This window comes from Orycteropus afer, unplaced genomic scaffold (genome assembly GCF_000298275.1).
Source record: "Orycteropus afer afer isolate SDZICR_OR568_19922 unplaced genomic scaffold, OryAfe1.0 scaffold00201, whole genome shotgun sequence".
NCBI classification, from domain to species: Eukaryota; Metazoa; Chordata; class Mammalia; order Tubulidentata; family Orycteropodidae; genus Orycteropus; species Orycteropus afer.
Window position 1 is genome coordinate 5495685 of NW_006921788.1, and position 26374 is coordinate 5522058.

At 37.5% G+C, this 26374-nt stretch overlaps 1 protein-coding gene across 1 annotated transcript in view; it reads left to right on the plus strand.

Moving 5' to 3' along the window:
• SLC25A26 (solute carrier family 25 member 26) overlaps nt 1–26374 on the plus strand; it is a gene marked incomplete at its 5' end in the record, with an annotated part of 234745 nt that overhangs the window by 198207 nt on the left and 10164 nt on the right. Inside the window, 2 exons of the mRNA XM_007948091.1 lie at nt 7966–8010; nt 22935–23004. Coding sequence (XP_007946282.1) covers nt 7966–8010; nt 22935–23004 — 115 coding nt within the window. The remainder of the gene's footprint in view (nt 1–7965; nt 8011–22934; nt 23005–26374) is intronic.

Below are 26374 nucleotides of genomic sequence, written 5' to 3' on the forward strand. Positions count from 1 at the left end.
AAAATACTTGGGAATAAATCTTACCAGAGACACAAAAGACCTCTACAAAAAAAAAAAAAAAAACTATAAAAAACTACTGCAAGAAACCATAAGAGGTCTACATAAATGGAAGAACATCACATGCTCATGGATAGGAAGATTGAACATTGTAAAAATGTCAATTCTACCCAAAGCAATCTATACATTCAATGCAATCCCAATCCAGATCTCATCAACAGTCTTTAGGGATGTAGAAAAACCAATCACTAAGTTTATATGGAAAGGAAAGAGACCTCAGATAAACAAAGCACTATTGAAGAAGAAAAGCAAAGTAGGAGGTCTCACACTGCCGGATCTCAAAACCAACTATACAGCCACAGTAGTTCACAACTGCTTGGTATTGGTTTAATGACAGATACGTAGACCAACGGAATAGAATTGCGAACCCAGAAATAGATCCATCGAACTATAGTCAGCTGATCTTTGACAATGGCTCAAAATCCATTAAATGGGGAAGAGAATGTTTGTTTAATAAATGGTGCTGGCAAAACTGGAGATCCATTTGCAGAAAAATGAAACAAGATGTACCTCACACCATGCACAAAAACAAACTTCAGATGGACCAAAGACTTAAATGTGAAACATAAAACTATTCAGTTCATCAAGGAAAATTTAGGGTCAAATTTGCCACGTCAGCAAATGGAGGTCTCGAAAGCTTTACTCTATCCATATCAGTAAGGTTTGTTCTACTCTGATGATGCAGCTCTTTCCTAGTCATATTTTGAAAGCTTTCTGACCTAAGGGGCTTGTCCCTCTGCACTGTATTAGATAATGTTTCCGGGCTATTCACACAGTTGTGCAGTAATGTATGAGACATTGTTTCTCTGCTATTCATAAGGTTTTCCCTGGCCAATTCTTTGAGAAGTGGTGACCTCTTCCTTCTTCCTAGTCTGTCTCAGTCTGTAAGCTGCATTGAAACCTGTGCACCATGTGCAGCCCTGCTGGCACTTGAAACATGCGTGGCACAGTCTCAAGCCTCACAGCAACACGCAATCCATAATAGTATGACAAACTAATAGACAATCTTCTATCCACAAGCCTAGTATATTCTTCCATTTATGTAGATCTCTTACCGTTTCTTGAAGTAATTATTTGTACTTTTCTTTGTACAGGTCTTTTGTGTCCCTAATGACATATATTCCCAAGTATTTTATTTTGTTGGTAGCTATTGTAAATGGTATTGATTTCCTTATCTGCTTTTCAGCAATCTCTTAGCTGGCGTACAAGAATCCACATGATTTTTGTGTGTCGATCTTGTATTCTGCCACCATGCTATCTCTCTATTAGTTCCAGTAGTTTTTTTGTTGAGTGTCTTGGGTTTTCTGTGTATAGGATCATATCATCAGGAAATACGGAAAGTTTTACATCTTCCTTACCAATCTGGATGTCTTTGATTTCCCTTTCTTGCCTTACTGCCCTGGCTCGGACTTCCAGTGGGGGCTCTGGTGGTATAGTGCCTAAGGCATTTGACTGTTAACCAGAAGGCTGGCGGTTCAAACCCACCAGCCACTCCTCGGAAGGAAGATTGGGCAGTCTATTTCTGTAGTGACAGTTCTTGGAAACCCAAGGAGGGATCACTATGAGTCAGATCCAACTTGACAACAGTGAGTTTGGTTTAGTTTTCATTTATGACTTCCAGTACAATGTTGAAAAAAGTGGTGATAGAGGGCATCCTTGTCTGGTTCCTTTTCACAAGGGGAATGGTTTTAGTCTCTCTCCATTGAGAATAATGTTGGCCGTTGGTTTTGCATATATGCCCTTTATTATGTTGAGGAATGTCCCTTTTATTCCTGTTTCACTGAGAGTTTTTATTGGGAATGAGTGCTGCAGTTCATCAAATGCCTTTTCTGTATTGAGTCAAATGATCACATGGTTCTTTTTCTTTGTTTTATTTATGTGATGGATGACATTGATTTTTCTAGTGTTGAACCATCCTTGCATACCTGGTATGAACCCTACTTGGTCGTAATGTATTATTTTTTTATATATATCTTGTTGGAGTATATTGGCTAGTATTTTGTTGAAAATTTTTGCATCTATATTCATGAGGGATATTGGCTTGTAGTTTTCCTTTTTTGTGATGTCTTTGCCTGGTTTTGATATCAAGTTTATGCTTGCATCATAAATTGAATTTGGGAGGATACATCCTTTTCTGTGTTCTGGAATAATTTGAGTAGGATTTGTGTCAGTTCTTCTCTGAACTTTCAGTAGAATTCACTAGTGAAACCACCTGGGCCAGGGCTTTTTTGTTGTTGGTGGTGGTAATTTTTTTTATGACATATTCAATTTCTTCTTTTATTATCGGCCTGTTTAAATTTTCTACCTCAGCGTCTGTTAGGTTAGGTAAGTGATATATTTCTAGAAATCTGTCCATTTCTTCTAGATTTTAGAATTTGTGGGAGTGTAGTTCTTCACAGTATCCTCATACTATGCTTTTAATTTCTGTTGGTTCTGTTGTGGTGTTACCCAGTTCATTTCTTATTCATGTTATTTGTATTTTCTCCCTCCTTTCCTTTGTTAAATTTGCTAGTAGTTTGTCAATTTTATGTATCTTTTCAGAGAATGAACCTCTAGTTTTGTTGATTTTTTTTCTACTGTCTTTCTTCTGTTTCATTTATTTCTGCTTGAATCTTCATTATTTCTTCTGCTGACTGCAGGCTTTTTTGCTACTCTTTTTCTAATTTTTTAAGATGTTGGGTTAAGGTGTTGCTTTTGGCTCTTTCTTCTTTTTTATTGTGTTCTTTTATTGCGATATATTGGCCTCCGATTACTGCTTTTTCTGTATCCCAAAGATTTTGGTATGTTGTGTTTTTCATTCTCATTTGATTCAAGGGATTTTTTAATTTTATTTTTTATTTCTTCTATTACCAGTCATTTTCAAGGAGGGTATTATTCAGTTTCCATGTGTTTGCTCTTTTTCTGTTGATCTTCCTATTGTTCATTTCTAATTTTACAGCATTGTGATCTGAGAAGATGCTTTGCAGTATTTCAGTGTTTTTAAATGTATTAAGTCTTGCTTGGTGGCCTAACATATGGTCTATCATGGAGAATGTTCCATGTGCACTGGAAAAGAACGTATATTGTGCTGTTGTTGGGTGAAGTGCTCTGTAGATGTCTATAAGGTCAAGTTGGTGGATTGTATTGTTTAGTTTTTCTTTGTTGAGTTTCTTTGTGGTTGTTCTGTGATTGAAAGTGGTGTATTAAAGTTCCCGATATGACTGTGGAGTCATCTATTTGTCTTTTCTGTTAGAATCTAGTTTATGTATTTTGGGGGTCTTTTATTGGGTGCATAGATATTTATTATTGTTAGGTCCTCTTGTTCAATCAATCCTTAAATCATTATATAATGTCCTTCCTTGTCTCTTATGGAGGTTTTTATCTTAATGTCAGTTTTATCAGAAATTAATATTGCCACTCCTGCTTTTGTAATGGTTGCCATTTGCTGTTTCTTTTTCCAACTTTTGATTTTTAGTCTATATTTGTCTTTGTCTCTAAGCTGTGTCTTTTGTAGATAGCATATGGATGAGTCATGTTTTCTTTTCTAGGCTGCAACTCTCTGTCTCTTGAAGGGTGCATTTAATCCATTGACTTATTGGTGTAATTATCACCAAGTATGAATTTGTTGCTGTCACTTTTTATGTGTGTTTTGTGTGTGTGTGTGTGCGGTGGTGGTGATTTCTTTGTTCCATATAATTTTCTGTGTTGAGCTCATTTTGTTTATGAATCGTGATATCATTTCCTTCATTGCTATTGTTTTACTATTTGCTAAATATTTGTGCTTGTCCTCTTTTTTATTTTAATTTGAAGGTTTGTCATTTTTCTTTGTGGCTACCCTGTGATTTATAGTTTTCTTCTCAAGTTTAGAACAGTCCGTTCTGTCCTGTAGTTGTCTTGACTTCCCTACCATTTAGAAGTTATGTAACTACAGTTTTTCCCCTTTTTTGTTTGTAGTTGTCCTCATTTGCCAATTGATGTCTCTGGTTCCCTGTTTACAATCTTGTAGGCTTATTTACTTTGGATACGTCTGTAACTGGGTTGGTTTCTGGGTTATGTCATCCATGTGTGTTAACGATCCATTGTTGTTTGCTATTGTTGGTTCTCTATCTAAAGGACTCCCTTTAACATCTCTTGTAAGGTTGGTCTGGTTTCAACAAATTCCCTTAATTTCTGCTTATGTGATAATGTCCTAATTTCACCATCATATTTGAGGGACAATTTTGTGTGGTATATGGTTCTTGGTTGGAAAATTTTCCCTTTCAGGGTTTAATATATACCATCTCATTGCCTTCTCACTTACATGGTTTCTGCTGAGAAATCAGAGCTTAATCTTACTGGGTTGCCCTTTGTAAGTAAGTTTTTTTTCCTGCTGCTTTCAGGATTCTTTCTTTGTCTTTGGTTTTGGTGAGTTTGATGATGATTTGTGTTGGTGATTTTCTTTTGGAGTCTTTCCTCTTTGGTTGGGGTTCATTGAACTTACTGAATGGGTATATTCTCATCTTTCATCATACCAGGGAAATTCTCTTCCAACAAATCTTCAACAGTTTTCTCCATGGTTTTATTTGTCTCTTGCTGTTCTGGGGTTCAATTACATATAGGTTATTCATTTTGATGGTATCATATATGAACCTTAGGGTTTCTTCATTTTGTTTTGATCTTTTTTCTCACTGATCCCTTTCCAAATAAGTATTGAGGTATTTGTCTTCAGTGTCACCAATTCTGTCTTCCATTGATTCAGTCCTACTCCTTTGCCCATTCAGTGTGTTACCTATTTCTAACAAGTTAGTATTAATCTTCTAGATTTCTATCTGTAGATTTTGTGTCGTTTTTTGTTTCTTCTATTACCAGTCATTTTCAAGGAGGGTGTTACTCAGTTTCCATGTGTTTGCTCTTTTTCTGTTGATCTTCCTATTGTTGATTTTTAATTTTACAGTGTTGTGATCTGAGAAGATGCTTTGCAGTATTTCAGTGTTTTTAAATGTATTAAGTAAAAATGTATTAAATAAAAAATGTATTTATTTGTCATTTTGTTCTTGTATTGTCGCATAGTGGCTAAAGCACTTGACTGCTAACCAGAAGGCTGGCAGTTCAAACCCACCAGCCACTCCTCGGAAGGAAGGTTGGGCAATCCTACTTCCGTAGTGATACTGCCTCGGAAACCCAAGGAGGGGTCGCTATGAGTCGGGGCCGACTCGACGGCACATAACGACAACAACAACAATTGTCTTTCAAAACTGTTCTAGGGATTTTTCTCTGTTTTTGTCAATTTTGTCAGTGTTTTCCTTGATCTGTCTCTCAATCCATTTAAAGTACCTAAATATTATTCTTTTTAAGTCCTTCTCAGGGAGTTCCAATGCTGCTGCTGCTTTCAGGATGTGTTCTGAGTCTGGGTGCTGATCTGTTGTTTCTATAGCTATATCTTGCTTCTTTATGTGGACTGTGATGCTCTGTTGTCTCCCAGACATGGACTTTTTGTGTTCTTTTTAAATTGATGATTGTATGTTGGAGTGATTTGCCCAAGATTTTCATTTTCTTTGTTTTGTTTGGATGTTACCTAAGTAAGCAAGGTACTATGCTCTTCTTTTAGCTAACTGGCAACACTTAAACACTCACCACCTGTCTCCTTTCCCATTGTCAGCCTCCTATATGTCCCTGCCATCCTTAGCAAGTGGGACCCATTCTGAGATCCTGTTTTCTTTCTGGTTCTTCCACTGGTTGGTGCCTTATCCACTTCTGTATACTTCCTTTCAAACCCCAGGGCTCCAGGATTATCCTCTATATTTCTGTTAATTTCTTTCTTTTTTGTTTGTTGAAGAGGGTATATGTAGTTTGTCTGCCTATTCTACCATCTTACTGGAAGTCTACCAATACTTTTAATTCTTTATTTTGAAATAATTTTAAACTCCAGAAATGTTACAAAAGTAGTACAAGTTCAGGAATGCCCTTCACCCAGCATCCCTTAATGTTATCATCTTATATAACCATATACAGTAATCAAAACCAGGAAATTAGCATTGGTACAATCCTATTACCTTGGCAGAAATCCTTATTTGAATATTTGCATTTTATGCTATAGTTTTCCCACTCATGTGCTTTTTCTCTCATAGGATCCAATCCAGCGTCTTCCATTGCATTTAGTCATCATGTCTCCCTAGTTTTTTCCAATCTGTGATAGTTCCTTGGATTTTTTGTTTGTTTGTTTGTCTTATTTAAAATTATTATTTTAAATTTGGGTGAAAGTTTACAAAACAAATTGATTTTCCATACAACAGTTCATATGCAGTTTGTTTCATGACATTGGCTACAGTCCCCACAATATAACAGCTCTCTTCCCACTTCCTCCCTGTAGTTACCTCTTCTCTGTGTCTTTCTTTCCTGTGTATCCCTGCACCCTGAGCTGTCTCCCTGTGCAAATACTGTCCTTCTGATCTCCCATGATTGATTGTTGTAAGGAGTGTACCTACCTGGTATAAATGTTCACCCTATATGCCTGTCTGTTGTTAGGCTGGAAGCCACAGGAGTGAATTCAGTTTCAGTCCTGAAGGGTGACTAGGGGCCATAGTGTTGGGGGTTTCACCAGGCTATATCAAACTAAGAAGCCTGGTCTTTTTTATGATTTTGACTTTTATTTCACATTGTTCTCCCACTCTATCAAGTGTCTCCCGTACTGACCCCTTTCCAAATGGTTGACAGAGGTAGCCAAGCACCCTCTGGTTCTGCTTCAGCTGATTCTTGCAAGTGACTCTAACAGTTTTCTGTTGTCTCCCCCACACACATCTCCTCTCTTGTCAGCTCCTCCCTCCTTCTTTTTTCCTTTGTCCTCCTATTCTTTCCCCTTTCCCTCACCTCCTTTTTATCTCTGACCTCCTCTGCCTCTGTCTTCTTCTTTTTCTCTCCCCTTCTCTTTCTCCTGCCTTTTCTCCCCCTTCTCTCATCTTCTCTCTCACTTTTCCTTTTCACTTCCTTTTTCCTCCATCCCTTCAACTCCCCACACACTCCTTTTCTCCCTTACATTCTCTCTCCCTGTTTCTCTTTCCTTCTTCTTTCTCCCCTTTTATCTCCTCCATCCCACCCACTCATTCCATCTTACTCCCCTCCCTGTTTCTCTTTTACATTTCAACACTTTGACTGCTAAGGAGGGGATAGTTCTAGCCCTCAAGCAGCAAAATGTTAAGTCTTTAGTCTTTATTGTATATGATTGTGGTTTTTGGTTGACATTGAGTCAATTTTGACTCATGACAGCCCCATGTGTGTGCACACTAGAGCTTCTCCATAGGGTTTTCAAGGCTATGACATTCCGGAAGCAGATTGCTAGGCCTATTTTCCAAGGGTTTGACCCACCAATCTCTCAGCTGGTAGTTGAGCATTTGACCATCTGCACCATCCAGGGATTTCTTTGGTAAAGTAGAGAGTCAACGAAAAAAAAGGAAGACCCTCAATAAGATGAATAGACACAGTGGCTGCAACAGTGGGTTCAGGCATAGCAATGATTGTGACGATGGCACAGGCCAGGCAGTGTTTTGTTCTGTTGCACTTAGTGTCACTGTAAATCAACCTGAGGACAACTGGAACCATCTTGAGGACACATAACAGGAATAACAGGAATTCCATTGCTTATGATGGAAAATATTTGTCATTTCAGTAGCCAGACTCTCCTTATAGTATTCTAATTTTTCCCATTTCTTAAGCGATTTACAACATCATTTGATGTCCCTTGGACTGCAAAAGTTAGTAGGACTCTACAGGCAGTTATAGTTTAACTTTTTTTAAAACATTGGGTACACTGTTCCTACAAATTTGATTAATATTAGCTTCTTATATACTTAAAGTGAAGTACTGTTTCTAAATAATACTACAGATTCATTTATTAATACTAGAAAAGCTCTTTATCATTCCCATCTCATTTACTCATTTATTTTCTCTCTTCAGATTCCATTCTCCTTGGTCCAGTTTCCTTTGTGGGAATCCTTAAAAGTAAGTTTTTAATTCTTCATTAAAACTTCTTTTGTTGTTGTTGTTGTTATTTGCCGTCGAGTCGCCCCCGACTCATAGCGACCCCTCCTTGGGTTTCCGAGGCAGTATCACTACAGAAGTAGGATTGCCCAATCTTCCTTCCGAGGAGTGGCTGGTGGGTTTGAACCGCCAGCCTTCTGGTTAGCAGTCAAGTGCCTTAGGCACTATGCTACCAGAGCTCCTAAAACTTCTTTTAGTTACCACAAATACCTACAGTTTCAGTATGAAATAATAGTACAATATAATACTGATTGGCAGTTTTAAAACTCAAAATTTTTAACACTTGAAAATGTTTTTTGCATGCAAATTACATGACAATTCAGCCTTTTATTAAACTTGTTCAGGTTTCTGTGGTACTGGGGAATAAGCATAGTACGTGTAACTTAAATCCACCATTATTAAAAAAGCTTTGCTTTCTCCTGTATTGCCACTCTTTCCCCATCCTGTTGAATTTTCTTTCACTTTGCTCCTGTTTTCTGTGGAGAGGTTAAGGAATGACATTGAGGGTAAAGGGAAAAGGCTAGATAGAAAGCAAAGCTGTGTTTGTAGGCAGAGAAAGCCCAGGCCTTCACACACCCACATCTTAGGGAAGCAGGAGTGGGAGCATCAGGGCACAGTGCTTGGTAGGTTCCTGCCATCTCTGTTGCAAACAACCACCAGTCCTCAGAGCACCCATTGAGTAAGAGCTGAGTGTGGTCAGCCTTGAGGAAAGTCACTCATCTGTCTAAAAGAAAATATATTTTTTAAATCCTTTGTTCAAGCCACACAGAGACATTGGAGTGGTTTTCATTTTTTGGTGCAGTGATTTGAAAAACTATGGGTCATAATATGAATTATGTGAGCCTTTGTTCTGGTGGTGTAGTGCCTAAGGCATTTGACTGTTAACCAGAAGGCTGGCAGTTCAAATCCACCAGCCACTCATTAGAAGGAAGACTGGGCAATCTACTTCCATAGAGATACTGCCTCGGAAACCCAAGGAAAGGTTGCTATGAGTCGGATCCAACTCGACAACAGTGAGTTTCGTTTTTTTTGTTGTTGTTGTTAGCATCAAGGAGCCCTGATGGCATGGTGGTTAAAGCACTCAGTGGTTGTTCTGGTTACCTAGTGCCACTCTGACAAGAAATACACCACAAGTGGGATGGCCTTAACAAACAGGAGTTTATTCTCTCATAGTTCGGAGGCTTTAAGTCCAAGTTCAAAGTGCCAGGCTCGGGGGGGTGGGGCGCGGTGAAAGCCCCTCAACCTTGGGCTTCAGCTCTGCCTCTTGGTCCCAGCCCACTGAAGGTAGAGGCATCTCTTCACTCAGGCAGCTACTGGCTGCTGAGGCTAAGAAGGCCCAAGGTTGACAAATAAAATGGCACAGTCCCGATGTTACCAAACCACACAGCAGGCCATTAATTCAAGTCTGTTGTAAGTCCTGGGGTTGGCAGAGCATGGCACGCTGCTGAACAACGACACAGCTACATGTAGGGTCCAAGCATGCCATAAGCTAGAGACTGTTCCCCAAGCCTTCTCCTTATATACAGGAAGCAGACTACATCACTAAGGCAGCTACTCAGCTGCTCAGAGTAGATTCCACCTTGGAGTTGATTACCAGCTTCCCAGGTACTTATCCAGGCCTAGCCCAGTTGACACACAAACTTAACTACCACAGTGGCTAACTTGAAAGATCAGCAATTCAAACCCACAGTCTGCTGTATGAAAGACGATGTGGCAATCTGCTTCTGTAAAGATTACAGCTTTAGAAACCCAATGTTGTTGTTATGTGCCATCGAGTCAGGCCCGACTCATAGCAACCCCTCCTTGGGTTTCTGAGGCAGTATCTCTACAGAAGCTGATTGCCCCATCTTCCTTCTGAGGGCAGTTCTATTCTGTTCTATAGCCACGGTGAGTTGGAATTGACTAGAAAGCAATGGATTTTTTTTTTTTTTTTTTTTTAAATCAGCATCTTAATGACTGGGATAAAAAAGAAAATATTAGAGAGTCTCTCTTGTGGTAAGGAAAAGTATTATATTTTTAAACTTCAGTGTTACGTATATAGTGGTATGCGCACACACATAACATGTAGCATAGTACCTAAGGCAATGACTGCTAACCAGAAGGCTGGCGGTTTAAACCCACTAGCCACTCCTTGGAAGGAAGGTTGGGCAATCTGCTTCCGTACTAATACCACCTTGGAAACCCAAGGAGGGGTCGCTATGAGTCAGGGCCAACTCGATGGCACTGAGTTTGATTTTGTGATGTCTCTGTTGGGTTGCTGTGTGAACTGTGGATAATGGTCAAGAAATGTTTTAAAGCCATTTTTCAAGTGAATAAAATTGATAAATGATCAAACTGTAAAATGGCAAAGTATCTAGGTAGGCACTTGATAATACAAGAATAAAGAAATTACTCCCTGGAATCTATGGAGTTAGATTGAGATTATGAGCACAGAGTGCTCATACAAAATACCTTCTGAAGAATATCATAATTATTTGGACTCTTAAAACCGATTTTCTTGAACTTATATTCTAAAGGATAATAAAAGGAAAAAATATTACTCTTTTAAAAAATAAAAAAACTCCAGAATATTAACTATTGAGAAATACAAGACTTATAAGTGATAGTTTCCCTAATTTTTAGGAGTGGTACTGCTCATTTAATATTATTTATTTTATTTTTGCCTGTTGTTGTTTTGCTTGTCTTGTTTTTATTCCTTTCTGCATACTGCGTGTTGAGCATGGATTTCTCAGGCAGTGTTTTGAGGCATGATGTAACAGCTAGCCAGTGAGAAGACCACATTCATTAGCATAAAAACTCCTTTTTTTGTGTGACAAAAGAACAATGAAGCCAACAGCTGTCCAGCAAACAAGACTCACTTTATTAGCGTCTCAATGACCAGCATTCACACAAATTTTGCTCACTCCCTAAAAGCCTTTCCTGTACTCAGCATAGGAATGTTGGGAGGCCCAAAGGGGGAAAGACCATGAGGATTATTTCTCTTCAATTTTAAAGACATTTGTACAATTCTAGCTAGTTAAAACACATCTAGAATTTTTCAGAATACTCATAGATAACAGTGCTATGCCTTAATATTTTTCTTTGAGTAAAGGTTTAAGATGATACTTTTTTTAAGTCAAGTTTATTGAGGAATAATATACATACATCCTTCATAAAATTCACCCTTTATAAGTACACATTTCTGTGAGTTAAAATGTTTATAACCACTACCATATCAAAATGTGAATATTTCCCCCCAGCTCTAGTCCCTGGAAACCAGTGATCTGATTTCTGTCTCTCCAGATTTTCCTTTTCCTGCATATCATATAAACAGAATCATATACTATATAGCATTTTGTGCCTGGATTTTTTTCACTTAATATGAATGATGCTTTTGTGATTTATGTTGTTGCCTGTACCTGTAGTGTGTTATTTTTTGTCACCGAGTAGTATTCCATTGTTGTAATGTACCACAATTCATTTATGCATGCACTAGTTGATAGATAATTTGGGTTGAAACAGTTTTTAGTGATTATGAATAAAGCTATTATAAATACTTGAATTTACATATTGGTATGGACATATATTTTTATTTCTCTTGGGTAAGTACCTAGGAGTGGGATCATGGAGTAAGATAATAAGTGTACATAATTTTATAAGAAACTTCTATAGTGTTTCCCAGTGGCTGCACCATTTTAATTCCCACCAGCATTGTGTGAGAGTTGCAGTAGCTCTTTATCCACATCATTATAAAACAGGTTATTGTTTTAGCCATTCTAATAGGTCTGTACTGGTATCTCATTGTAGGTTTAATTTGCATTTCCCTCACGTCTAGCAGTGTTGAACATCTTTTCTGATAATAACGTGTTTTTGGATTTTTTTTTTAATATTTTAAAGTTAAGTTTTTTAATATTGAAGTTTAAATAGCGAATTATTTTCCCATTCAACAGTTCATTCACTAATTGTTCTATGACATTGGTTACAGTTTATATAATGTGTCAGCACTCTCCCTATTTCCATTTGCAGTTATTCAATTTACTCTGCCTCTCCCTCCCTTCTCATCTTTGCTTTTGGGCAGATGTTACCCTTTTGTCTTATATAGTTGATAGACTAAGTAGCACATTCTCATAGGTGTTGATATTTATTATATCAGTCAGTCTGTTATTTTGCTGAAAGGTGACTCTGGAAGTGGGTCCAATTCTGAGTTAGGAGGGTGTCTTAAGGCAGTAGTCTTGGGGGATTCTTTAGTCTCCATCTGACCAGTAAGTCTGATCTTTTTTATGAATTTGATTTTTGTTCTACATTTTTCTCCCTGTCTAACCAGACTCTTCTATTGTGTTACTTCTTAGAGAAGTTAATAATGGTGGCTGTGCACTGTCTAGTTCTTTTGGTGTTGTGCTAGAGGAAGCTGTGAATCATGTGAGTTATAGGTCCTTTGGACTAATTATGTCCTTGAATCTTTGGTTTTCCTCACTCTATTTTGTTCCAGATGGAAAGAGACTAATTGTTACATCTTAAACCAAAAAAACAAAGTCATTGCTATCAAGTCAGTTCCGACTCATAGCAACCCCTCCCTAGGTTTCCAAGGCGGTATCTCTATAGAAGTAAATTGCCCAGTCTTCCTTCCGAGGAGTGGCTGGTGGGTTTGAACCACAGCCTTCTGGTTAGCAGTCAAATGCCTTAGCACTATACCACCAGAGCTCCCTGTTATATCTTAGGTGGCCTAATAATGTGTTTTTAACATCTTAATGTGGAAGTACAGTGCTTTGATGCTGTTGAGTTGGCTCTGACTCATAGTGACCCCATGTCCAACAGAATGAAAGAAACACTGCCTGGTCCTGTTCCGGCCTCATAATCCTTGCTATACCTGAGCCTATCATTGCAGCCACTGTGTCATTCCATCTCGTTGGTGGCCTTCCCCTTGTCTGTTGACCCTCCACTTTATCAAACATCATATCCTTCTCCAGGGAATTTTTCCTTCTGACAACATGACCAAAGTAGGTGAGATTAAGTCTGGCCAGTCTCGCTTCCAAGGAGCATTCCTGCTGTACTTCTTCCAGGATGGCTTTGTTAGTTCTTCTGGCAGTCCATGGTACCTTCAGTATTCTTCGCCAACACTACAGCTCAAAAGCATCAACTCCTCTTCTGTCTTCCTTATTCATCATCCAGCTTTCACATGCATATGAAGTGATTGAAAACACCATGGCTTGGGTTAGGTGCACCTTAGTCTTAAAAGAGACACCTTTGCTCTTCAGCACTTTAAATAGGTCTTTTGCAACAGATTTGCCCACTACAGTAAGTTTTCTGATGTCTTGACTGGTGCTTCCATTGGTGTTGATTGTGAAACCAAGTAATGTGAAATGTTGGACAATCTCAGTCTTTTCTCCATTTATAGTGATGCTTGCTGCTTATTGGTCCAGTTGTGAGAATTTATTCTTTATTTTGAGATGTAATCCAAATGTAGAGTGTTGTCTTTAATCTTCACCAATAAGTGTTTCAAGTCATCCTTACTTTCAGCAAGTAAAGTTGTCCAGTCTGCATAGCACAGGTGGTTAATGAGTCTTCCTCCAATCCTGATGCCATCCTCTTCTTCATATAGTCCAACTTCTCGGATTATTTGCTCAGCATACAGATTGAATAAGTGTGGGGAAAGGATACAACCCTGACACACTCCCTTCCTGATTTTAAACCATGCAGTATCCCCTTGTGTTTGACCAGAACAGGTTCCTCATGAGCACAATTAAGTGTTCTCCCTTTCTTCTCAATGTTATCCATAATTTGTTATGATCCACACAATCGAATGCTATTGCATAGTCAATAAAACACAAGTAATCATCTTTCTGGTATTCTTTGCTTTCAGCAAGATCCATCTGACATCAGTAATGATATCCCTCATTCCATGTCCTCTTCTGAATCAGCTTGCATTTCTGGAAGTTCCCTGTCAATATACTGCTGCAACCATTTTTTAATTATCTTCAGCAAGATTTTACTTGCGTGTGATATTAATGATAATGTTTGATAATTCCCACATTCTGTGGGATCACCTTTCTTTGAAATGGATACAGATATAGATCTTTTCCGGTCACTTGGCCAGTTGCTGTCTTCCAAATATCTTGGCATAGTCAAGTGAGTGCCTCCAGCGTAACATCCATTTGTTGAAATGTCACAATGGGTGTTCTGTCAATTCCTGGAGACTTGTTCTTTGCTACTTCCTTCAGTGCAGCTTCAACTTCTTCCTTTGATACCGTTGGTTCTTGATCATATGCCATCTCCTGAAATGGATGAACATCAACCTGTTCTTTTGGTACAGTGACTCTGTGTATTTCTTCCATCTTGTTGTGATGCTTCCTGCATCATTCAATATTTTGCCCTTAGAATCCTTCAGTATTGCAAGTTGAGGCTTGAATTTTTTCTTCAGTTCTGGAGAAATGTCGAGCGTGTTCTTCCCTGTTGCTTTTCTAACTCCAGGTCTTTTGCTCATTTCATTTTAATAATTGACTTTGTCTTCTTGAGCTGCTCTTTGAAATGTATTCAGCTCTTTTATCTTGTAATTTCTTCCATTTGCTCTAGCTATGCTTCATTCAGTACTCATTGGCATGGAGTCAGATCTGACTCATAGCGACCCCTCCTTGGATTACTGAGGTGTGGGTGGCAAGTTTCAGAGTCTCTTCTGATATCCATTTTGGTCTTTTCTTCCTTTCCTATCTTTTTAATGACCTTTTGCTTTCTTCATGGATGATGTTCTTGATGTCATCCCATAACTTGTCTGGTTTTTGGTCATTGGTATTAAATGTGTCAATTCTGTTCTTCAGATTGTCTCTGAATTCAGGTGGGATATCATCAAGGTCATATTTTGGCTCTCATGGACTTGTTTTAATGGTCTTCGGCATCAACTAGAACTTGCATATGAGCAGTTGATGGTCTGATCCACAGTCAGCTCCTAGCCTTGTTTTGGCTGAAGATATTGACCCGAGGAGGGGTTGTTCTGAGTTGGAATGGAGTCGATGGCAGTGTGTTTGGTTTTTTTGTTAGTTTGTTTGTTTTTAATGTTATTAATTTGGAATTGAATAAATGATTCTGCATACATGTTTGTCATTGTACCTAAAAAGTGTGTGGTAACATTTCATAATCTTGCAAAATTAAATAGAATAGCCGAAGATGTTCTAGAGTGTATAAATTTTTGTGTACTGAAACCAGAGCACTTATTTTCTATTTGTTATTTAAGACAGTTAGTGCATGTTTGGGTGGATCTTTTGAAGTGAAAAGCAAAACTTTTTCATCATTCTCCCTTTAATAGAAGACACCTGGTCTAGGCTTAGATTCCTAGTCATTTCATAATATTGTGCTGGTGTTTGCTTTTGATCTTGTGAGTACTCGTACAACTAGATAGAACTGGAAGAGCTAGGGGAGCTTGATGACTGCTTTGCACTCTTTTTCCTCTGATAGGCCTTGGGCAATTAGTGAAGAACAAGCTGATTGTTTCTGTGTTGATAGGACTAAATGCTCAGACTTTATCATAATATCCTAATGGAGACTGAAAATATCATTAAATGAGGAACAGACTGTGATATTTAAAAATGGCATACATTCCAACTATCATTATTATGGTAAAATTCAATCAAGGTTTTTAACTTAGTAGTATTGTATCAGTTTTAATATACTGGCTTTGATCATTGTAGTATGCTTGTATAAGATGTTAGCTTTAAGGAAAGCTGGTGAAGCATATATTGGAACTTGTTATTATTTTTTGCAACTGTTCTGTAGGTTCAAAATTATTTTATGCTAAAAAATTTTAAAGTTACTAAAAACAGTTTAAAACTATTTTCTAATCAGCCTATGTTGAAGAGGTTTACTTAAGAAAAACTGCAGAAGTGAAATTAAGAACACTTCTGATTCCCAGTCTTAGTACTTAAATTTGAATTTTCACATTAATATATACACACATATCTATAGGTAGGGAGCTCTGGTGACGTGGGTAAAGCAGTCAGCTTCTCACCAAAAGGTCAGCGGTTCAAACCCACCAGCTGCTCTGTGGGAGAAATTGATCACAATCTGTATCTGTAAAGATTTAAGCCTTGGAAACTGACCCTTAATGGGTCAGTTCTACTCCATCTTTAAAGGGTTGCAATGAACCAGAATCAACTCAACAGCAGTGGATTTGGCTTTTAGGTTCCAGAGGTTCACCTGAAAATTTTGTTTTTATTTGAAAGAAAAAAGGGCAATAAGACATTGAATTTGGGGTAAATAAGCAAATGTCAGAGAAGTAGCATCACCCTCATTTCTTATTCTTACTTATTTTGCTGCATAGTCACCATATGAGTTGAAATTCCACCTCTTTGGTTTTTCACGTATAGAACCCCCTTCCCTCCTTCTGCCCCTCTAGTCATTTATCTGCCTTGACAAGAATGATCAGTAGACCTCTTTGATAACTGAAATGCTAATTTAGATTGAGAAATTACAGTAATTTAAAATGTTTTTGTTTTTCAAACAGGTCCTCCAAAAGAAAAGACTCCATTACTAACCCACATAAATACACTTTATTGAGATCAAAATCTTTTCTTTAGGAATGTGCACAGAGCTGAGCTATGGATGGTGGTGTGGAACCTTTACAGTGCCACATGTCTACTTCTCATGGGTTGGGGACAGAAGGACAAACCCATTGTAGCCTTCCCACTCACTGTCTGTGCAACCTACTGCAAGTTACTTAACATCTTTTAGCACCTGTTTTTCTGGAAAAATAATACATGCTTTCCAAAATTAAATGAGATTTTATATATGTAAAATCTTGAGCATAGTCCCTGCCACATGGTTGGTGCTCAGTGACTAATATTGTCTGTGAGGAGCCCTGATGGTGCTGTGGTTAAAACACTCAGCTCCTAACCAGACGGTATGTGGCTTGAACCCATCAGCCGCTCCACAGGAGAAAGATGTGCCAGTCTGCTTCTGTAAAGATTACAGCCTTGGAAACCCTGTGGGGCAGTTCTGCTCTGTCTTATAGGGTCTCTATGAGTCAGAATCAACTCATTGGCAATGGGAATACTGTTTATTATAATTGTGTATAATGTTGACCTACACTGTGTTTTTGCTCCATTTTCCAGTCTAGTATTAAATTATTTAAATGTCATAAACATTAATATTTACATTATCTGTGAGTAACCTTTCCTATTGTTCCAGCCAGTTTTTGTTTATTACAGTCCTCTGGCGTCTCCACATACATCAGTGGATATGTCATTCCAGAGGCCTTTCATAATTCACATACAGAACTTTTTACCAAGTAGGCTCTTCTTCTTTTGTTGTTTTTTAAATGAATTTGAAGTTGCTCCCAAATGAATCATTTGAAATCAACATACTTCTTTTTAGATTGATCTCAGTAATTTCCGAAGTTTGTGTGTTTAGACAATTCCTCATTACAAAAAAAAAAAACTAAAACACTGCAAACTTATTTTAAGTTTTACTGGCTTAGTTTGTTTGACATAGTTTGTTTACCCACTTGGATATTTTAATATAATTCTAGTAGAAATTGTGGTTGGTGTGTGGAAGTAAAGTGTCCTATACATACCATTCTTTTTGCTATCAAGCAGCTGTAACTTGGAGATCTAAATCCAAACGCAAATGTTTCTGTACTCCACTGAAAAAGGGTGAATCGGTCATTTTCCTTATGTGAAGAGAGCTTTCTGTAAGTAAGAGTGTAAGAGCATGGTCTTTGGCACCATGTCGTCTCATCCATATCTTAGTTCTATGTCTGGCTTTTAGCAAATTACTTTTCATCTCTGGGCTTCAGTTTCCTTATGTATAACATGAGGATGAAAGTGGCATATACCTCATAAAACTGTAGCGAGTACTGAAGAAGTTAATGTATGTACAGTGTTTATACAGTGCTTGCAACATAGTAAGTGGTATAGAGGTGTTTCCTGTGGTGGCTGTGATTATCATTGTTTACATCATGTACTTGTGTTTGCCCCTGGAGTTTCTCAGTTGACTTTAAACCTCTTGATTTTTTTTTCCTAGAGATTTGTTTTATGGTATTTACTATTGTCCATTTCATATACAAAATAATTCATATGTTCTTAGACTGAATTACTCTGGCCAGGTGATAGTGGAAAATTGCGTTTATCTATGGAGATTCTGTTTTAAAACTGTCTTCAGCCGTTCTCATCTATTTTGGTTGTATGTTTTTCCCCTGGCAACTAGCTTTTTTTCTCTTTACATAGATTATGACTGGCACCTCTGTGAATCCTTCTCCATCTATCCTCTTCTCTCTCTTTTTTTAACTCTATTCTACGCTCACTGTAGCACTCAAAAGTTAGATCTAGGATCTGTATTATTTTTGCCCATGACTTGGTAGTGCCTGACAAGAGGTACTCAGTAAATGTTTGTTGCATTTATGAAGTATAAAGTAGCTTTGCTTTCTTGCTCTTGAATGAGATGTAGTTCATATGTAGTTATTGTTTCTTCATTATTGCTTATAAACTTAGCATCATTATTAGTAACTTAAGTCTGTTTGTAGTAAACTTCTAGTCTTTGGGACCCTTGAAAGTATCCATAGATTAAATGAAGGTGACCCTCAGCAGAAGGAGAATTTAGATTCATCTCTTGTAAGACAGTGAAGTAAATTGTGATGTTAAAACTGATACTAATGTGATGAAGCACACATTTTGTCACTGTAAAAATAAAACAGTATCTGGCAGCTGGAAAACAGGCTCGTGTGAAGGGCCTTATTTTCTAATGATGGAAGAAAATGTTACTCTCTACTGTTTCATTTCATGTTATCTCCAGAATTTATACGACTTCTGGGGAAAAAAGGTTTTCTACAAGAGCACACAAATATATTTGCAAATACATCAACACTACAACTACCTTTGAAATGCATTATAATAAAACCTTTAAAAAAAAAACACTAAAAACCTTAACCTATATTCGCAAATAAGGTTACAAAAATCTATTTGATAGCTGCAGTCTTAGTCCAGTAAATGTGATAAATATACTTTCAGTTAATCATGGTTATAATTTGAAAGGAAGGAAATGTTGGCATTCTCAGATACCATACGTTATTAATATCTTTAAAGTGTTGGGTAGTTTTTATAGTTAAGTGTCTGATTTGTTAAAGTTTAACAAATAAACTAAATAAACACCGACCTTTGTCTTTATTGGTTTCTATGGTGTCTTTTGCATCTCTAGCAGTGGTCTTAACCTTCCTGATAGAATTTGTCGTTGGGAAGCTTTCAAGAGAAAGAAATAAGGGCTGACTGTGCCGTTTTTCTTTGAACTGTGGTAAACCAAAAACCAAACCCATAGCTGCCAAGTCGAATCCACCTTATAGCATCCCTATAGGGCAGGGTAAAACTAGAAACCCCATAAGGTATAATCTTTATGAATGCAGACTGTTGCATCTTGCTTGCTCTTGGTAAGTGACTTCCTGAGTTGAACTGCCAAGCACTTAACCACTGTGACATACAGCCTAGAGTTGTGCTATGGCCCCTAAAAATGTCCTGTTACTGTTAGTAAATCATTATACTGATCTAGCCATTTCACCTAATATATTCAAGAAGTGTGTTACAATATTTGTAGCCATTATTTTAGTGCATGCCACGGCTCTAGAGGTGCTAGTCAGTATAGTTAGGCAAGAAAAAGAAAGAACACACACATACACACACATCTTGATTGGAAAGGAAGAAGTAAAACTGTTCATAAAGGATAAGTGTAGAAAATCCAGTGGGATCTACCAAAAGGTACTAGAATTAATAACTGTATCAATTGAATTTAGTAAGGGTACAGGATATAGGATCAATTTAAAAAATCACATATGTAGATCTATATATGCAATGAACAATTAGAAATGGAAATTTAAAAATACCATTTAAAATAGGATCAAAAAATATGAAATGCTTAGGAATAAATGTGATGAAGCAAATGCAAGATCTGTTTAACTGAAACTGCAGTGTATTACTGAGGATTATATTAAAGGATTCCTAAAAAAATGAAGATATAGGTCATATTTTTGGGTTGGAAAACACAATATTGTTAACACTTTCATTCTAGCCAGAATTGTCTGCATATTGAGTGCAGTCCTAATCAAAATCTCAGTAGGATTTTGAATAGAAATTGGTAAGCTGATTCTAAAATTCATATGGAAATGTAAAGGACCTAGAATAGTCAAAACAAATTGAAGAAGAACAGCAAAGTTATGGAACTAACACTACCTGATTTCAACACTTATAAAACCATAGTATTTAAAGGCAGTAAGGAATTGGCATCTTATTTGGCCTTATTTTCTAATGATGGACATAGCACTGGAAACATCCTTAGAGAAATAATTTGGACTTCAATTTTAAGTTTTCCATTAAAAACTTCTGTTATTTAAGAATGAAAAGACAAACCACAGTCTGAGACAAAATATCTGTAAATGGCTTGTATGTAGCATATATAAAGAACTTTCAAAATTCAGTAAGTAAGGAAACAAAGAACCCAGTAAAAGTGTGGAAAACATTTGAACAGATAGTTCATCACAGAAGGTAATGTGGGTGGCAAGTAAGTACATGAAAACAAAGCTCAACATAATTAGTCAACAGGGAAATGTGAATTAAATAAGATAAAAATAATGTGAAATAAATAATACTGCATATCTATTGTTGTTGTTGTTGTTATGTGCCGTCGAGTCAAACCCGACTCATAGCGACCCCTCCTTGGGTTTCCGAGGCAGTATCACTACGGAAGTAGGATTGCCCAACCTTCCTTCCGAGGAGTGGCTGTCATATCTATTAGAATGGTTAACATTAATAATTAGAATGGTTAAAATAAATAATGATGTATCAAGTGTTAGCAAGGATGTGGAGAAACTGGAGTTCTGATACACTGCTGGTGGGAATATGAAATAGTATAACCATTTTGGAAAAAGAGTTGGCATTTTCTTAAAAAGTTAAGCATGTACCTGCCACATGATCCAGCTATTTCACTACTAGTTATTTACCCAAGAGAAATAAAAATGTGTGTCCATGTAAAGACTTGTATACCAGTATTCATAACAGCTATATTTGTAATAGCCAAAAAGTGAAAACGAACCAGAGGTGTATCAACAGGTGAATGTATAAACCAATTGTGGTATATCCATTCATACCATGTAGATATGTACAGTAGGTACGCCACAAGAAAAAAAAGAATGAACTGCTGATACCCTCAGTAACATAAGATGAAATGAAGTAATTATGCTGAATGAAAGAAGACATATTAAAAAAAACAATTTCTGTATGATTCCATTTGTACAAAATTCTAGAAAATGCAAACTAATCACTTGTAACAGAAAGACTAGTGATTGCTTGGAGTTGAGGACCAGGAGGAAAAGGAGAAGCAGGACAGAGGGATTTCTGTAAAGGGACACAAAGAAACTTTTGGAAGTGATTGAATATTTTCAGTACCTTTGTTGTAGCAGTAGTTTCATGGAGGTGTGTTTGTGTGTGTGTCAAAACTTACCAAGTTGTATACTTTAAATATATGCAGTTATTTAAAAAAGCAATTATGTAGTCAGTTAAAACTAGCCCCTGAGGTTACTTTCTAGGTAAGTAACAAGATGGCTGAAAAAATAATGAGTACCACTCATAACTACTGTGCTCCTTTAAAAAATCGTGTATATGAGGCCAAACAGTCAACAGTTACTCTAAAATATGAGCATGTAGAGGGGCAGAGAAACTTGCTTAATGGAAATGGAACAACCAAAGCAGAAAGAATGTTCACATGTTGTGAAGAATGTAACCAATGTCAGCAAACAACGTGGGCAGAAATTGTTGAATGGGAACTTAAACTGCTGTGTCAGTCTTCCATCACAAGCACAATAGAATATTACTTTAAAAAGAAAGAAAAAGTGCATGCTCTGCTCTCTCATAGCCTGGATAAAGTGTGGACAGTAACAGGACTCAAATGGTTGCTGTGGAGATTGTGTATTTTAATCCTTTTGGGACCTATGGGACATATAGTGCCCCCCACCTCTTGTGTTTAGTGGGAAGCTTCTGTGCCACTTTTAGTTCATGCTGCATCTGATAGGGGTCTGTGTAACTTCATGAATCTGAAGAAGCGGGCCTCATCCTACCAGACCCAGCACCAGAGACACCATTGAACACATATGTCCAACTAATTGTATGAGCATCCATATTATCTAAAAAATACTTTCATTTCATCCAAAATGCCTTCAATTTCTTATATCACATGGTTTCAACCAAAAATTCAAAGCAGAAAACAATTCAGTCTTAAAAGGATTATTACATGTAAAGAGATTAGATCATGGCACTATTCACTATTTTTTGTGACTATATTTTTTTTGTCTCCTACTAAGTCATAAACTCCCAACAGGCACAGTGAACAAAGCACTGTGTCTCTGCTATCATATTGTCCAGTTTGAAACTTGGCATAGATATTTGTACAGTCCTGAAGCTATTACATAAAAAGTATAAAAGGTTTTTGAGGAATGTTTAAATTGATACTTAAGTAACAGAATTAGCATCCTTCAAACACGTACAGCCGATAAATATTTTTAAAAGAGTTGAAGAATTTTACACACAGAAACTTCTGGACTGATTTGTAAATTATGATATGTCTTTAGAGTTATCTGGGAAATATTTAAAGTGTCGCATTGTGTTAAAAGGTATATACTGTTTTGATTTTTATCTGTTATACACAGGCACAAATATTAGTATGTAGCATACATATTTCCCAAAAATTCTAATGGAGCTATCACCCTCGTTTCTTTAACTTACTTAGAATCCAGTTAAGTCTTGGGAAAATCACTTATGTCATCACTCAAGAATGTCACCAAAATAGCTTCTCACTTAAGTTCCCATCCCCAGAGCTAACCCACAGGAGGTTCTGATAAATTCAAATATTTAATAACTTGTATTTTTCTTTCTCCTCAAACACAGGCACTCTGGTCCTGGAGGCAGGATCATGTGGTGGATTCTTGGCAGTCAGCAGTGTGTGGAGCTTTTGCAGGTGCAAAGGATTATATTATACTGGGAAAGACCAAAGGGGGAAAGAAAAATGTGAGAATATTAACTATGCAAAACTAACATTCTTCAGCAATTCCAGATTGTTTAGATGAAGACAGCTCCACTGGTTGTTTGAGAAAAGAAACTGTCTTGAAGGAGTAGGGGGTGTGAAGGGGAAAAAAAAAAAAAAAGCCTCCTAGAAAGGTGTCTGCTTGAAAGACAACCAATTTGTTTTTGACAAATTTTTTTTTTTCTTTTTCTTTTCATCTTTATTAAAGCCTTCACTCAGGTCCTTGGATTGTCTTAAAGATGATATTTGAACTTTTCTATGGGAAGAAGCTTGCTGTGGGTGCAGGGCTAAGTGTGCAGCTGTCTGCCCGGAGCAGTGCTTCAAGGTGTTGAGCAATATCTGCAGGAGGCAGTGATTCACAGTTCATGGGACATGCTTGACAGTTCTGTAGATTAACTAGTGTCAGGAGAGTAGAGGATACTCTGCAACTCACTGAAGGCTAACACACCCTATGTGGAATGTATGGTGGCCATTTCAACATCTGAGCTTTTTCTAGACATCAGACCCAGAGCAAAGTGACAGTATGCGATATTGTGTTATCCGTCACTCGGCCAGCCATGTGAATTTTCCAGTGAGGTGTTAATGAGAACCCATATGCTTTAAAGAATTTATTAAGTGATAGGTTTAATAGCCTAAGAGAGAAATATATTTTGTTATTGCAAATAAAGGTAAATTAGCATTACAGTTGAAATAAAATGAAATGGAAATTTGCCGGGAAATTGTAAACTGCTAGTTTTAGAGGTTAAGTCAGTAAATTGACAGATATGTAGGCTTAGGCTGTCAACTTTATTGGAAAATAATTCTTTTCTGTTTTATTTGTGGCTGTTGGTTTGGGGTTTTTGTTGTAGCTACTAGGAAATTGGAAAACATATATTTAATAGGATTCTTTATTATTAATTGGAACTGTTTGACTTGTGGAATTGATCATCAAAAATAAGCTTGCCTCTAGACATGAGGCCAACCCAGACTGATGATGACGGATAATTGTTTCCACATGACACACAGTCATTAGCTATGTTAAATGAGTAGGTGGTCTTGATTCATTTTCCAGGGGTCAGGGTTATTATCCCCCGGCACCTAAGAGAAATGTGTGTTTCTGTTGACTGCCTCTTGGGCCCTGGGGAGAAAGTGAGCATTATGGAAATTTAATCATCCTGGATAAGGAAAGCCATGTCTCCAAGTGCATAATACCATAAGACTTCCACATGTTGAAATAAGAAGAGTATTTCCTCAGTCCTATTCCTTAAGAAGCTAATTCAAAGAATTGCTTGCAAATACAGTATTTACTATTAAGAACATTAGCGTTCATCACAGTTCCTTTTTCTGAGTAATGCTGTATACTAAGCACTAGTTTAGACAGAAAGGGGGTGAAGGAATAAACTTTTTATGAGGCAGCTCCCAAATGGTAGGCAAGATGCCTTCCATGCCCTCTCACTTAAGGTAGCCACTGATGAGGGCTGCCACTTGTTCCCTGTGGCCTCATGACAAAGTTGTCAAACCTTTTGTTCTGCTTCCAACTAAGGAATGAGGAAACCTTCCGGAGCACTAGTTTCCTTACTTGTGTTATAGAAGCAGTCCTCCTGCTGTAAGGGATTGCATCGGGGAGTCAATGAGACATGGATATGCTAGTATTTGGTGATGTGTAAAATTAGACAGATGTAGGGAATGATTACCAGTTCCATAAAATCATCTGACATCCAGAAAATGAAATTTGATTATCATCCTAATAATTCCTGTTATCAATAGCAAAAGATAATATATTAATAACATTACTGTATATAGTCTTCTCTTCTGATGCAGTCATCTTGGTTTTTTCAGCTGAGGTTGTGATAAGTGAAAGAGTTTTTCCAAGGTCTGAAAAAGTTCCCTTACTTGTCAGTAGATCCACATATATTTAGTAACAGATAAAATAAGAGTATTTTTTTGTTTATATCCTTTTTGTTTTGAAATTTTATTTGGTACAAATGTTGATTCAGAGGAACATAGTTACTATTTTAAAATCTTTTTGAAGGATAAACATCATTTGAACATATTCTAAATTGTGAAAAGGCATTATTCTGTAAGAGTCTGTTGCAATAGTGTGTGTTACACAGTGTAGAGAAGTTACTAAGGGCTGGCCATCTCGGACGGTCCCTTTCAGACCTGATGTGCTTATGTGATACACTTTTAGGCTCTTGTGGCCCTGAGATGTCCATAAAGGCAGCAATGAAACTTAGCCTTAAAGCAGAAATTAGATTTCTCACCCATATGTGCTTTCCCAAGTTTCAGTTGGTTGGCTCACTGCAGATGACCATTCTTTGCCATCCTTGGCAGTCTCCCTTGCCCATGCTTGTTCCGTAAACTGCTTGGCATGTGTATCTAAAAATGTCTCTTGAGATTGGAGGTGTTGATGGCTTGTTATGCTCAGAAATTCCCTTGGCTTCTGGTCAGGGGTTTAAACTAGGAGAAATAAAAAGACTTGGTCAACTTTGTTACTGAAAATTAATTTCTAAACATAAGACCATAATGCAATCTAAATAACTGTGATATATACTACTGTTAGGATATGTGCTACCCTTCTGGTGTTTCATTTCTCATAATAAACACCTGCTTACATTCCCTCAGAGAGAATAGGAGAGATCTCTCCATGGCTGAAGTTCTACAATAGGGTGAAAAGGGATATTTGGCTAACAAATGAGAAGACTGGACACTGTCTTTAAAACACATACACATTTTTTGTTGTTGTTTGTTTTAAGCTCTCCACATCTGGATCTTTGTTTAGAGATCATGCAAAAGAGGTGCATGAAGATGCTTCTGTCCCTCCTAGACTATCAAGGGAGAGCAGGCCCTGGGGAGCCACGAATAGCAGCACAGTCCCCAGAGTTGGGCTCAGCATCCCCACCCCATTCCCGGCTGCTTCCTGGAGGTGATGGCTCCAGGCCTGTATTTGTATAAAGTGATAAAGACACCATTTGTTCCCCCAAAGATACCTGAGATGTAGTTTCTTCGTAAAGTTTACTTTCCCCTGAACATCAAGCTCAATTGGCATAACATACTACACAAAAACATTGTTGCACATCCTACTTTGGCGAGTAGCAACTGGGACCTTAAAAGCTTGCAAGTGGCCATGTAGATGCAACAATGGGTCTCTCTTCTTCCAGAGCATAGAAGATTGAAGAAAACCAAAGAGTCATGGAAACAATTAGTGTAAGGGACTGGTACACCATGTGATCCCCCTCCCCCGCCCCGACTACCACTGTCAACCACTTGGAGGGGGATCTGTGTAGGAGATCCTGGATAGAGTGGGAGAACAATGTGGAACAAA